The sequence below is a fragment of the Notolabrus celidotus genome, chromosome 6, assembly GCF_009762535.1.
Source record: "Notolabrus celidotus isolate fNotCel1 chromosome 6, fNotCel1.pri, whole genome shotgun sequence".
Taxonomy (NCBI): domain Eukaryota; kingdom Metazoa; phylum Chordata; class Actinopteri; order Labriformes; family Labridae; genus Notolabrus; species Notolabrus celidotus.
In genome coordinates, this window is record NC_048277.1 from 28770686 (window position 1) to 28786452 (window position 15767).

Consider the following 15767-nt stretch of genomic DNA (forward strand, 5'->3'; position numbering starts at 1 on the left):
CTGATTTCTCCACCTTTCTGTAAATGTGTGCTGAAAGGAGCCGTTTCAGTTTTCAGTGTTTTTCATACGTCACAACGCTATCCGGTCTGTAACGTAAGTCAGAGCTCGGAGCTTGTTCAGCCCATAGACTGTATAAAATACAACTCAACTCCTCCTCCGTTTTTCATTACCTGCACGCATGTGTGCTAACAAGGAGTTTAGGAGGGAGACATGCTAGTTGTAGGCTGTCTTAATAAACACAAAGGTCGGTTTTACTCCCCACGTCTGCAGATTTGAAGATCTAGTGGATGATTTATATTTTTCATGGAAAGGTGCTAGCGCTAGTTAGCATAGCCACATAGCTACATGTTCGTAGCTGTGTACGAAGACACACGTCGACATACTGACAAATAAAACAACAAGAAACACTAAATCTGTGACCAATTGTTCAGAAAGGTCCTGCTGCAGGCGCCTCTCCGTCAGGATCAGATTCTGGATCAAATTCAGAGGGTTGAAGTAACGTGAGTCTGTGAGCAGCCGTGTATATTCAGCCAACATGTAAACATTAGATCAAAGTAGTGGAGAGCCGAGGCCCCATCCACTTCATGAAGGGGTGTGGTCAGAGAGCTCATTCTCATTTAAAGGCACAGACACAGAAAACAGCCTGTTCTGAGCAGGGCTGAAAAAGAGTGGTTTACAGGCATGCCAAAATCTGATTTCAAAGTGTTTTTTCGAGCAATAAACTTTCAAAACATGTTTTGGGGACCTCTTAGACCAATATTTTTTGATGAAAAAGAGCGTAATATGTCACCTTAAGTATGACTGTCTTTGAGTATGTGTGAGCATGTGGTTGCTTGTGCGTCTGTGTACCTATACAACAGTGGACCTCAGTGTTGACATACATTCAACAACAAGGGGCCAATACTATTTTTTGGGTCTCCTGTCCTCTAGTGATGTTCGATACCACCGATTTCCTTTCCGATCCGATACTGATAACTAATACAACAACAGAAAAACCAAACAGAGGACACAATCATACAAAATATGTGAAAATGGTGTTTTAAAAACAAAAAAAAGAAAATAAGTAAAACAATAAAATCATTACAATAAATTATTGTTTAATTATTAAGAACTAGAACTAGTAGTTCCCACCAACCGCGTATCATTTAGACAAGATCTCAATGGTTTAGTTACTTTCCACAGTGTTCCTGTTAATGATATACATTGCCTCAAATGACTGAAATATCAAAAGTATCGATATTTTGAACTGAGAATCGATTTTACAGCATAAAGATCTGGTATCGGAAGTATCGTTGTTTCAGTATCGATCTGCACATCACTACTGTCTGCCATACTTTACATTATACTGAGATTTATCCCTAAACCGTGGGTTTAGAATCTAACTAGATATTTCCAAATATTCCCATTTCTACACACTGTACCTTTAAAGATTATTTTGAGGCTTTTATGTCTATTCAGCTGAAAGGACAGTGGATAGAGAGGAAAACCTGGACAAAGGAGTGGGGAATGCCATTCAGCATTGGGCTAAGGGTCAAAATTGAACTCTGTTGGCCTGCTTTGAGGACTGTGGCCTCCATGCATGGGGCTTGGGATTTAACCACTGAGCTAAAACGGTGCCCAGTGGGTAATTTAATTTATTTTTGTTTGAAGTCTGCAATTATGAGAATGCAGTTTGTTTGTTGATGCACATTAAAGAATAAGATCAAGACTTTGCAGTTGCAGACTGATAGTCCACTGTTACAGTCCACTGTACTACAAGCATATGTAAGTGTTCGTGTCAGTGTATGTTTGTGTGTGGTAGCGGTTGCAGCCAGTGACATCTGTCCTTCCTGTTCTTTTCTGCCCAGTTAAGTGACAGCAGGGCTTTAGGAGGTTACAGCCCCTACACCCCCTCCTCTTACAGGAACTGGCTTTTGACAGGCACTCTGCAGGTCGGCCTGCAACTTAAAGACCCCGCCGGGTCAATCTCCTGCCGTCCCCGAGCTGCTGTTGTTGCCACAGAGACAACCTCAGAAAGAATGTGTCCTGTGGTGTTGGTGAAAGAATTCCTCTTGTTTCAAAGTTATGGTGAAGGGGGGATTGTCTGTGCTGATGGTAGATGGCCATGGATTTAAGACATGATGGAAAACAAGTCTCACCCTCTCCTCACTCACACACAGATGCATGGATAATGCATACCATCTTGGACCACCGCAACCCTGTCCTTGTAAGAGTCAAACCAACACATAAACATTCATATATGCATGGATAATGCATACCATCACACTGGATAATGGAGGCATCTGGCAGCTGACTATGTTTTTTTCACTGAATCCACCTTTAACCCTGATGCACACACATATTTATGCAAATGTAAGAAATCGCTTCCAAGCTGTTGCTCTGTCTGCAAGTTTCTTTCTGCTCAGTGTCTGAGCTGAAAAAAAAATACTGTGATTCTTATTAGGACACAAAGTCTGTATCTTTGTGCTGCTGTGATGTTTTCACAGGCTATAATGCAGAATATTTAGCAGCTGTAAAGGGTTTCAAAGCTGAGGCAGCTACAGTTTCATGGCAGAGTGAAAGATGTGGGCTGAGAGCGAACTGATGCTGATGAAGACCATCCAAAAGCCCCACTTTTTCCAGCTTGGTTTGGCTCTGCAGCTTGTGCCCACTTGGAGTGTGCAGCAGTGGCATTGACTGAGAACAAACACATGCATGCAGGCAGACTCAAACTCAAACACAGACATGGAAACAAAGATCAGAACACGCACAGACACATGGATACAAACACATGTCCACACATACCTCAATGTCCAAAGACATAATGTTCATGGAATAGAACATGCATTTACCATTTCCTTAACATCCTTAGCTTGGAAAAATAACTCTTATGTGGCGCCTGGAAAGTAATGTGTCCATCTGGGTTCAAAGTGACTCCATCTTGGCCTTGCAGCTCAATGATTTAGGCTTGGGTTGCCATGTTATAATGTGCATTCCAAGCAAAATAGGAAAGGCTACCGTATGCTTTGTTGGTTTGGTCATGTGCAACATGTGTGTAATATTTGAGATGGAAAAAACAGTCAGTGCAGTGACCTTCAAATAACTTTAGGGTTTCAGTCTACTTCTCTTGTGCTCTCTTCTCTTTTCTTCCCTTGTCTTCCCTTCTCCGGCAGCAATGGCTGAGAATGAGAAGAATTTTGTTTACCTGTTAATTAAGGGATCCACTCTATAATGAGAATTAAAAACAATGTCTGGAGGTTCATCCTAGTGTAACGACTTAATGAGTAGATACTCCAGACACAGTGCAGACACAGAGGAGCTTTGATCAAACCAAATCAGTTCTAAACACTGTCTTGTTAAGTTGTAGAGAAGGGAAAGCAGTACTTATGTCATTGTCTGTCTCCAGCGTAATGATGCTTACACTTATATGATCCTTTCTATAAAGTCTAATTGTATCCGTGGCCGAGCCTGGTGTCAATCATCAGTCCATTACATCTATTTAGAGCTAGGACAAGGAAAAGCTGAGTTAAATCACAAATCTAAAAGTTTTTGATTACATTCTTGTGGTGTTCAATTTTACTTATATAATGCTAAATGATAAACCATGTAAATTAAAAGGCATCAAGTTTACTCTTTGCTTTTTCAGAAATCGAGAACTGTGGTGACTTTTCTTTGTTTCCTAACATTAAATGTTACAAAACTGAAAGTAAATGAATAAAATATCATTAGATAATGAAACCTGCATCAACAGAAAGAGACATAAAAATCAGATACAGTTGAAGACTTTGTTGTTCCTTTTGTTTTGTTCTGTTTAGATGGTCTACTTTGTAACTGTTGTGTACAAGGGGATTACCTTGTTGTATGTCACACTGGTGTAACACACTTGAAAAATAAAGTTATAAAAAATTTAAATATATATAGGTTTTGTATGATTTACAAACCATCAAAAAAAAAAAAAAAAAAAGGATTATGAAACCTGCATCAACAGAAAGAGACATAAAAATCAGACACAGTTGAAAACTTTCAAAGAAAAAAATCATAACTAAAAATGTTATTAAAATTGACACTGCATACATTAGGAATATATTTCAGCCAAGGTTAGCAGAGCTAGCACCACCAGCCCTCAGTCCTCATTGCAGGTTAATGTCCAAATACCTGTGCTGGTTACATATTGCTCCAGTCATGTTGTTATATGCCAGTTTAACCTGACACAGCCTACATACAGCTTTATCTCCATTTCTAGATCAAAATACTGATGAACTGCACCGTGCTACAAGATGCCATCTGCCATCTGTGATTGTTTATGTGGGTATTAGAGCATTATGGCCGTATGGCATCAGCCATGTGGTGGGTGGCTGTGTCTAGACACAACATTTGACCAGCAGGCCAGGCCTATAATTATAAAACTATTAATAATTAATGAAACCACTAGGAACCCTGGTGGCAGCAAACAATGGTGAGTTTGTTTTATTGTTTAGTCAACTAAACGTGGACATCCCAAGCATACATAGCCTCCCCACTGATTGTTCCTGAAGTATTGTACCAAAGTTCCAAATACAAAGCCAATTTCAATTTGTCCACCAGTTCAGTTTGGTTTTCTTCAGTGTTTGACATCCCTCTATACTTCACTCATTTTTTTGTTCTCTGGCGGTCTTGGCCCAAACCCGCAGTTGTCGGTCACAGGGTGTGTGGAGGTCAACATATTCGACTCTGACTCTGACTCTGGAGTTTACACTCCGGAAGAGCACTTTCCCAAGCTCTCGCCTTGCTCAGCTCCCATGGGAATTGGCGGATGAATTAAAAAAAAATCTGTTTCTGTACAGGCATGCAGAGGAGCTGAGGAGGAGCGGGGATGGGATAAGGGAGCTCTGGTGGGAATTCTCAAGCAGATCCCTTAAAATGTGAAGGAGGAAGAAAACAGGAAGGAGAAGTAAAGAAGAGGATTTTAGCTTTGCAGATCAGTTCAGAGACTGCGGCTTGGAGGAGAAATTTGATCAAGGGCCCAGAGAATAATGTTAGTGTGCTGAAGAAGCCAGGTTATTGTTGAAAGGATCTGTAGGTCTGCTCACTGCTGCACATTAACTGTGGCTGAGCTGCGTTTAAAGAGGGAAGGTTTTACCATTAGGCTTTCAAATCCCACATTGTGTGTCAGCACAATGTAATATCAGATAGCTATAAATACTGCTCACTGTAGGCAGTCTTTTTCACTGTGAGTGTTATATGACACTTCTTCGTCTGTCTGTAAAATCCAGGCCCTTTGGGTGTTGTTAACACCAGAGACAGGTATTGTCTGAGGTGTAAGACATGTGATGTCTGTTTAATGTGTCTAAGAACATGAAACAGAGTACAGCTGTGATTGCAGATGACACAGGGTTTGTGTGTCTGTCACCTTTATAAACCTCATCCTTTTGAGTTTCATTACTGCCCACTGAACAGAAAAGCTCTTTGCCAGGAAGAACTCTGTAGCATCTTTTGTTTGGCAAGGTATCTGTCAGCAGCCTTACTTACTCTGTCAGTGATAATTCATGCTAGCTGTAACCACAGTGCATTAACCGCAGGTGCATTCACACCAAGGTCTTATATTTTACTGCAGGATGAATGAGGCCATGGCGTACACTAATTTGCCTTTGGAAAGACAGCAACAAATTACAGAAACATTTAAAGGGATAGCAGGCTGTAAAGGTTCAGAATTGCTTTGTGTCCAACAAGAATCAAGAGTTGTTGTAGAATCTTGTTCCAGCTAGCAACTCTAAGAGTCTATGCTTTGACATAACAGTGCTCTGAGCTGCCAAAGCTGACATGCTCAAAATGTAATAATGCTTATGTTAACCAGTTTTTTCATATGCCTTTCAACTTAAATGGCCCTGTTTGAACAGAAGCACTTCAACAGTAAACTAGTGTTGCGTTTCGGCCTTTCATTTTTATATTCAGGAAGCAGCGTTTTGGGCAACTGGCTATGCAAACTTTTTAAAACGAGTTCCATAGTGGCCCCCTTTTTGAAAAAGGGACCCCTTGCGTTGCTGTGTAAACAAGAAACACAGGGATCCTCTGAAAATGGTGACGTCACAGCCTCATTCACATGTGAGTATTACTTCCCCAGTCAAATAGCAATGTGTGAGTAGGAGGGCGATGAGTTTATTTACACTCCATCAGACAAAGTTAACAGTTTTTAAGCGTGTGTTCACCATTGTTTGTTTGTACTTGAAATTGACACAACTTGTAACTCTGGGGGAATTCAAGTCAATCATAAAAGACAGAGAAACAAGCTCAATTGGATCTTGTGATTGTACTGTGTAATCATGAAACCATGTGAAACTGTTACCGTATTTTATTTGTGTTGTTTTGTGTGCTTGTTGTGTGTTGTAACCTGTTTTGTGCTGCTGTCTTGGCCAGGTCACTCTTGAAAAAGAGGTTTTAAATCTGGTTAGATAAATAAATAAATAAATAAATAAAGTACTCACTGCTTTGCTGAAGAGTAGCTTGTTGTCCTTTGGTGGTGATTCAATACAAAGCTACACTGCCAACTACTGGTCTGGAATGCATACTCCAGCGTTTTTAGTCTGGGTCAGTCACCATTACCACAACATTGTAACTTTACTCTACGAGAGGTGTCAAAGCAAAACCATAATTATTATTCTCAAGTATTGTATATGTGGAAATGTCCTTAATCTGTTCAGTGGTAGTTAATGTATTTCATTCACAAACAGCAAGATCGATAGACTCAGTAAAAGTCGAACATTGCCATGCAGCTTTCTTGCTCCCATGGCTAAAAGGTTTCAGATTGAAACAGGAGAAAAAAGGGTTTTGCAAAAGGTAGCAGTGTTAAGTCTCCAAAACGGTGGATTGAATCAATTACCATATCTTATCTTATTCAGGTTTCAGTTTAAATATTTGTTGTTAAAACTAGCCTGTTGTAGTGGTCCGGTTGTAGGGTAAACAAAAGGGCTAGGACATATTAACAAGCCATGTCCAAAGTCACTGCAGATGATGCTTGTTCAGAATCAACCTGTGTAAAAATGGGTCAGAAAGCCTGATTCAATAGAGGGGGGTGAGATTCGTATACATGGGGAACCTCTTTCAGGTGGTCATTTTGTTGGACAAATGAAACACTTTGGAAGTTGTGTGAGGAGAAATCTTAAACTCTGCTTCTTTCACACCCTTGAACCCCTGGCCAGCTTTCTATATTAGGTGTGGCTGGGGGATTATCTTTGTTGGGAAGATAACAAGGTTCCTGATTCCTTCATTGAAAATATGGTTCTCAAACTTTTTCTTTTGAAGCACACACAGAGACCTTCAGTATCCCAGAATCTTATGGTGTTGGCTGCAGCTGGAGAAGTGCTTCAGCTCCAAATGAACCAAATGTGGATCTTCGTATTTCACAGAAGCAGTGTTGGATGGGGTTGAGAAGTTGAAAACCGGGCCATGGGATGAGTTGGCATTGGCACTGGTCTGTATTGCCAGCGGTGTAATTGGGAGCAGACTACAGATGACTCAGGATCTCTGCTGATGGAAGCTTTCTGTGTTTTGGGGAGGAGGGGCTGACAAATCTGTGGGAGGAAGTTGAAGGACAGATGCTCTGACTCTGCAATGAGATGTAACATGACACCCTTTCCCAGATGGGGGGATAGAGAGATTTGTTTGCTCTGCCTCCAAGACGGATTAATACTCCTCCCGCACTTCTTTTTCTCTTCTTGTTGGGTTGATCTTTTTCTTTCTCATGGCTGCGCCAGCTACAGCTTCTTTGTGTTTGTTGGCCATAGGTGCAAAACCTAGATGAGAAGCAGAAATGTCTTTATAATCCTATTTTCCACCAGGTCAGTCCAGGTTTTTGTTCACCTTCACTCAAGCCAACAGTGTCAAAAACTGCCCCTTCAGATTTCTATTTTGAGAAAAGCTTATCACTTTGAAGACTTAAGTGCATCATTAGCCTGCAAGCCGCTCCATTTGCAGTCAGCAGAACGTGGGATGGAAACCACAAACTCCAAAGGGAAAAAGAGACCTTCCCCATTAAAAGCCTGTGGTTTAACTGTTACAGGACGGTCATTTATAAACTCTGACAGGTGGAACAAGTGAGTGGGACTTTTAGGAGGACTTTGCTGAGTTTGTCTTGAGATTTCCTTCCGCTCGCTTCCATTTTGACCTCCTGGTAGTCAGCGCTGTCCCATTTATCAACAACAAACTCAAGTTAATTTTGCTCGAGGCTACTTCTCAAGAAAGAAAACTTTCTGTTCCCTACAGCTTCCTTTCAGGTGACACAAAGTTTAGTCCTGCTTCTTCTTTCTTCAAGTCACATCACATTTCTGGTCTGCTCTTGTGCACAAACTGTAAGGTGAAAATAACCAACGCTATCATACATTAGAAGCCTCCCAAATGGTGTAGCATTGTGTCCCTTGGTTGTGTCTGGGCTCTATAATTACATCTTTTGTTGCTCTTTCTGTGGCCCCGATGATAATTAAGGTTTGTTTATACATTTTTTGAGGTAATAATGTGGCCCATTCTTCCAGTTCTCAGGGGGTTAGACTGTAGACACTCATGCCGTCAGGAGTCTCAGTCATAAACGACAACCACAATAACAAGAAATGCTTTATGTGTGGCGTTAGGAATACAACAATGGTTCCTCGTGTTATATTTAGAGTAGATTGATAAGCAAAAATACATGCAGGCAGAAATTGATTGTTTGTGGTATCCCTCCGTCAGTTCCGGTCTGGTTCTGTGGCTAGCCCACTTTCAATGCCGTCTCACGTCCATCCTCTGTGAACAATGGAGGGAGCAGGGGGAGCAGTGGAAGGGGCAAGAGGATAGCACAGCAGGGCAGCGGACTATCATTGGAAGTTTGGAACGGACACTGGAGAGTGGGATGGCCTCTGCATGCACTCGCTTTGTGTGGTGCTTGTTTTTTGGCCCCAAGAAAAAGATTCTGCAAGGCATCCATACCACTGCATAACGTAAAAGGCAGTTCCACTGGTCAAAGATGTTACAGAATGACTCAGAGATTAATACATGGAGTAGTGGAGTAGTCATGGTATGCAGGAAAAGCTGCTAAATTGTGTGTGTATGTGTGTGTAGCTTACAGGCTTGTAACAGTCTCTCTTGCCAGCAAAAGCATGCATGGGGCGATACACGCAGAGATACAGGCGCACATAGTCAGAGTTGGCCTGTTTGGCTCATGTCCAAGGTCTTGCTATGAAATCAGCTTGGGAAAGCAGCAGGGGCCCTGAACAGGACACAGAGACAGAAAGAGAGAGAGAAAAGGAGAGAGGGAGGCTGTCAAGCCCAGATAAAATTCCATTGTTTATTTGCCTGACCCTCTCCTTCTCTCTCCCTCTCCATACATCCTTTCCTCCACCATCAACCTTTCCTTTTCTACTTATTTAGGAATTACACAAAAAAACCTGTCAAAGCCTACCAGGGCAAGGCAGCAAGTCAAATACTGCATGTCAGATCTGGCAACCCAGGAGTGCTTGTAACACTCTGGCTGTAAATGAATGGTCTCTGCTGCAGATCTGCAGAAGTGAAGACGAGGTACAACTCAGTAGGAGAGAGAGAGAAATCAGTCCCTTCTGTCCCCTTGTATTCATCACCCCCTCTAGTACTTTAGTCTCCCAAACTCCAAGTTGCAGTGTGAATGAAAGAGAGAGAATGAAAGAAGGGAAATGAAAGAGTAGAAGGGCATGGAGGGAAAAAAAGCCGGCAAGTTTGCCATTCCAGAAAGAGCTGGCTAAATGAGCAGTGGTGCGTTAAATTGTTTGCAGGCAAAGGCTTTGGCACATGCTATAATAAACCACATCATGTAGGGTTTAGGGTCCTCAACCCAGCGTGGGTACAGAAAGCGGAAAAAGAAAATATATAATCTATTTTTTTCTTGGCAGTATATAATTTCCATTAAAGCTGTCATGGTCTTTCCCTGTCCCAATTTCACATAAAACCTCCTCAACCACTCATAAGGACTACAAGTGGTTTAGGGGCTGCCTCCTTTTGGTTTATCCCAGACTGACTCCATGTCCTGATGACTCCATGTCCTGATAACTGTGAGATGTGAGCATAGGCTGTAAGCGACTTTGCCCTTTTTAGGTATCTTGAATTGAAAGTGAGAAACAGAGTAGTTTGGGGAAGAACAAGCACGGGACGGTGACGTCATGGTATTAGCTGCTTCAGCAGGGCTGGACAGAGGGATGGAGGGACACAGGAATAGAGGGGAGGGTGAAATCTTTATGAGAAGCAGCTGTTGGGGAGAGGCAGGCGGGCAGACTTCCAGAGTACTAAAGCAGCAGCCTGCCAACAGCTCGCTGACAACAATGCAGAGGCCTGATAAAGCTGGCCATGAACCACTGACAGCACCACCCGCACACAGTGATAACTCCAACATTCAAAGTCTGAGCACAACCAAGACTTAGAAGAGTTAAAAACTGGAGTTAACAAGCTCAAACAGTTAAGATGCAAACCCTAATGCAGACCAACATAATCCACACCTTGCAGTGTGAAGACTTTAAGTGAAGGAAATATGACATGTCACAGTTTATCACCATCCTGTTAACAGAGCCAGAATAAGCCAACTCATAACTGACTCAGCTTGAAAGATGATTAATTGAGGGAAATTTGGTGTGCATGTGCAAGTTTGTGTCATGACATTGTCATCGAATCCCAGGCTGGTTTGATGAGTTGTCGAGTTGTTAACTAACAAACTACATGTGTACCAAGATTTTGAAACCTTATGAATCATTCAAAACCTAATGACTAGATTATTGTCAGAGAGTATTTAGTTTCATCATGGGTTTCTGATTATTGGAGTCAGGGGTCAATGTAGAGACTATGTTAAAATGGAAGCCACAAGTGTTGACTGGCTGTACAGCCATAGTTTCAAGGGCTGAAAATACACTTACAATAAGTGTTTATCAAACATGTTTTCTGTTTTCATAGTTAGTTTATTCCATACTATATCCAAGTGTTAATTTTTTCCAAAATGTTTTTAAAATTGGATATTTGGTGCTAAAAAGATGATTGATTGACAAATGCAGGCTCCAGCAGCGTTCTTCACCGTATTAACACAACAGAGGAGGAACAGGGAGAGGAAACATTGCAAATAGTGACACAAAAGTAATTGCACCTTGCCTAACCGTGAGTGTCCACTTCTGATAATCACAAGAATCTGTACTACTATTCTGCAGTGCATGTTTTGATCAGCTGAACGGGCGTGGATCGATCCCATGGCTTTACTTGCCAGGAAGTTTCTGCACATATACCTTGTCTTCACCAGTGCAATATGTCGGCACCCATCAAGGCGGTCAGTGGGAGGGGCATGGAGGCTCAGTGTCCATTAAATAGACTGTCAGTTATGGAAACCTCAAACCTGTTCTGTGGAAAGGGTTTCAAATTAGAATTGTCACGCTTATTTTTATATTCCCAACCCAAGCTTCTGTCTTAACTAGGGAATGAACTGGGGAATAAATTCATGCGTATTTAGAATTAAACTCTGATTGAGATTGTGACTGTATCCTCCTCTACTGAACTGTAAGCTTTCTATTCTTTGACAGTATGGCTTCACGAACTCTATTGACCTTTAACTGGGCTGTTTGTCAGTCAGTCAGCTGTTTTTCATTTTGTAAATCTGGTTATCATCTAAGTCATTGTTCCTCTAGGCTGGATTCTTATGCATCTAAAATGTCCATGCCCTTAGGAAGACTAAATTCTGGTTACAACACTTCAGTTCCTTTGAGTAGGATTTGGAGAAGTAGATTTATTCATGCACTTTTTGATGCTCCTGAGCAAAAGGAGGACATCACTGTCCTTAAGATACAATTCAGCTCAAAAGATGTGAAGCCCAAAGCTGACACAGTAGCTCTGCCTGAATGAAGCTGCCAGTACGTTTCCTCAGGAAGCTTGTCAGAAGGTTGAACAGATTCCTAAAAGACATCCAGAGTGACCTCATTTACAACTGGCCATGTGAGGAAGTGACAAAGTCAGCAAGGTTTGAAGTTCTTTCTCTGACGCTCTTTTTTTAAGATGCAGGACCCCCTGACCTGCTCAGTTTCATACTTTAACCCCATGGATTAACTGTTGCCATTTTACCATATATTTTTGAGGAGTCGCTGCCAGTATCTCTTCCATTGCAGCAATCAATAACATCCCCTCTGTCAGTGGCATATGTGCTTCCATGTTTATAGTAATGAGTCTATGGCCAGATACCCAGGGTCCATCCGCTGATATAAATCTTCTACAGAGTTTGTTATGCAACTGATGCTCAGATCTGATGCCCTGTGTCTGACCCCGATTGCAGCTATCTATCCAGTAAAGCCTCCAAGGTATTTAGGATTGTGTGCTATTCACTGAACACGATTTCTTCCCCTCAGGAGCAAAGATAGAGATTATCCATCATGACAGAAATCTGTGTAATGGTTTTTATCTAAAGTTAAATAAGTAGAAGCATACAATACTCAAAAGGTGATTTTGGGGAAGAGCATAAGGGATCTGAAACTTTTAGATTTTTGCAAGAGTTCTGAAAATATGGAGGTGTAAACATATCAGAAGATTTAGATTTAATAGGCACATCAGAAATATTGTATGTAATTTCCATTCCAACACTCTTTTCTTTGACTTCGTCTTCACCCAACTACTGATTACAACAACAAAACCACTTCCACTTCTTCTGCCAGTGTCCACAGTCTGTCACACCTCACAGGGCCGAGACTGAAGGGGGCAGGGCAAGTTGAGGTCTTTCAGGTCGCAGTTTCCCGTGATGTTTTTATTGGAGTCAGCAGATGGCTTCCCTCAGCCTCAGCATTGTTATGGTGGCCATCTTGCTCTGAGGGTCAGGGTTAACAATAGTTGCCAATAGCTGTAGGAGACAAAAGCCTTCACTGCTCCCGAAAAAGAGTTTCCTCAGTAACCGAGCATTGTAAAACTGGCAGTGCTGTCACATTTACAGCTTTTACAAGACGCAAAAACACACTACTGCTAGTCAGGTTCAGGCGAGGGATGGAGGCACTGTATTGCAAGCATGAGTCAAGTTTGGGAAATGTTCAAGCCAAATAAGTCAGAATAGTGTGAAAATATCAAATGGCCTTTTAAGGCGCTGAAATCCACGCTTTCTGTTTTGGTTTTAGGACTCCAAACAGTGAAGAGGGACAGCCTGAAAGCACACGCTGTTCTCATAATGCAACAGTACACTTGTATTGTTCTTTACAATATCCACTTTCCTCTCTAGTTTTGACAACCCCTGCCCTCCCATCCCCCCCTCTCTTCTTTAATACACTCCTCCTTCATATCAACCATCATTTCTCCCCCCTCTGTGATATGCAACACCCTTCAAAACCAAGAAAAATGTGACTGTAAAACTAGAAGGCTCTATACATTCTTTACAGTCCCCCTTGCCCACCCCCTCCCCCTTTTCCATGCTGGATTTCTGGCCTTCATTTCTGTTTTGGGTTTTAGTAAGGCGAAAAGAATCAAGAGGGGGGAGGAAGGGAAAAAAATTGGTTGATGTTTCCCCTCAAACATGTGACCTCTGCTCGCCTCACAGCTGAAAATAATTTAGGCCTACAGGCCAGTGGATGGCTGACGCAAACAGTCCCCCCTCCTCCTCCTCCTCTCTCTTGGGGGGCTAGGACTTGGATTTGGTGGGGGGGTGTAAGTTGAGCTGTGAGCAAAACTAGACACAAAAAGTTTGGCACATTGTTCTTTTTTGTCTTCTTCTTGTTAGAGGAAACTTTTCCATACAGTGTCCATTTGTTCCTTCATCCTGCAAGAGGAAAAAAGTACAAGCCCAGAATCATTCCAAAACACTGGACCCAGAGGGCCAATTATGTTGTTAGCTAGCGGAAGAGTTCAGCTATGTAGCTGCAAATGTTTACGTAATCTACCCAAATTATGCCTTTTCTTTTTTTTTTGGAACTTCTGTGCCAGTTGGGACAACAATTTGTGGAATTTGGCTGAGTTAGGCTCACATTTTCTACATACTCTTGGGGCAAAGAAGAAAAGTGTCAGGGTAGGCTAATGTATGTTTATTGGCTGAGAAATAAGGGGGGGGGGGGATCGGGCCGGGCAGTGCTCAGGAAATGTTTAACGGCTTACGGATACCCTAAAGTATCCCAGCACATCTGGTTGGACTTGCATATGGTCACATATACATAAGTTGGTCTTTAGTAAGGGATGTTTGGCAGGATGTGTTGAAATCTGTCTGTACATGAAGCTTTGTGTGTAAGTGTGCAGCTTTGTACCAAAGCATATATCAGGGTTGATGAGAATTTACTTCATATTAAATGTGTGGACACCTGCAGACAAGAGTTAGCCCTGACTTCTCTGTCTCTCTCATGTTAGCTACATCTGTGCCACACAGAGGCTAAGCCCTTCTGCTCCCTGCCAGCCCACCACCAGCTTTTACAGGCCAAGTCTTAAGTGCACAGAATTAGTGATGTTACATTTGGATGGTCTTGCTTAGCTCCAACTGAATCTAATTTTATAATACTTCTACAAATGGACTAAGTACTGTTTACTAACTGGCAGAGCATGTCCCCCCCACACTCATCTTGGCGCCATTTGTCAGTAATAATGTGCAGCTTTGGAAGACACTCAACGCATTAAGGAAGTTATTTTCCAGAGTAAAAGCAGAGTTTTGAGGCATGGATTTGAAATGTAAAAACAGAGTATGAGAGTGTGTGTGGTGTCTTTGTCCTTAAAAAGCTCCATAAATCTGTCCTGGAAGCGTAAAAAGACGAGACACTGACTGATGATCTAGAGAAGTCAAACTGCGGCTCCTTCTCTGTCTTCCTGCTGCCACCAATCTTTTCCTAATTCAGCTGATGTTAATACAGTGTGGAGTATTAAGCATATTCAATAAGTTTTCCATAATGCCACATGGCTGAAGGAATCTGGTGTGTGTTTCATGTTAGCAATAGTTAAGACTTTGTTTTCAGCTGTATCCTCTAATTACTACATTTTGGAGGGATGCTGTGCAACCTGTGAGGTCTTCTGCTCTGCAGCTCGGTTCAGAAATGAGTTTGGCTTGCCACAGAAATGAGAGGCTTTAGCTATAGAGGTTAACATTCACAGCTTACAGTTGGAAGAGAAGTCATAAAGAGAGCTCAAGGGTCCATGTATCTCTAAATTGAAGCTCTGTAGCAGTTTGTTTTGAATATGCTTTTCTGTGCAGCTTCACAACCCGTGTGTAAAAATACAGGTCTGCTTAAGATATATACAGAAGTGTTTCACATCTTTTTACAGGATAGACTCACTCTGCTATTCAATCACTTTCTTAACTGACTGTGTCTTTCTTTGTGTCTGTTCAGGATGCCAGCTGCTAGCACCATGACCGGTGGGAGGGCCCTGCTGCTCTGTACAAACACTGACAACTGTATCTACCAATCAGTCAACGGGTAGGTGCCTCAGAATCCATCAAATATTTACATTTTGTCTGATTCACCGTCTTATAGCAATAAATCCTGTCTAAAAGTCAGCACTACAGCAAACAAGATGATAATATGAGTCCTTGGACATCTAATTGTAAAAATGACACACAGGTAAAGACAGTAATTACATGCTGCTCACACCACATGTTGGTTGGTTTTTTTAGCAGTGCTTTTGTTTCTCATTGTGAGACTCTCTGTGCTGCTCTCTGTTGCAGAGTGATGCCTGAAAAAGAGAAACATCTCCTCCTTTTTTTTGAGCTGACAACAACCTGTCATTGTGCCTGAATAGCAACTTAGCAATATCCTATGAACAAGACAAGACAAGCCATGCAGTGCAGCAGCGCGTATAGGCTCAGTAATGGTCGTGTGTTTATCATACAATGGCAG

The 15767-nt window shown here is 41.9% G+C and overlaps 1 protein-coding gene across 2 annotated transcripts in view; it reads left to right on the plus strand.

The window, feature by feature from the left end:
- The window catches only part of si:dkey-82f1.1 (DENN domain-containing protein 2A), a 45660-nt gene that overhangs the window by 6592 nt on the left and 23301 nt on the right, over positions 1-15767 (plus strand). For both annotated transcript variants that reach the window (XM_034686695.1, XM_034686694.1), the window contains one exon: positions 15261-15347. In XM_034686695.1, coding sequence (XP_034542586.1) covers positions 15262-15347 — 86 coding nt within the window. In that variant the 5' untranslated portion in view covers position 15261. The remainder of the gene's footprint in view (positions 1-15260; positions 15348-15767) is intronic.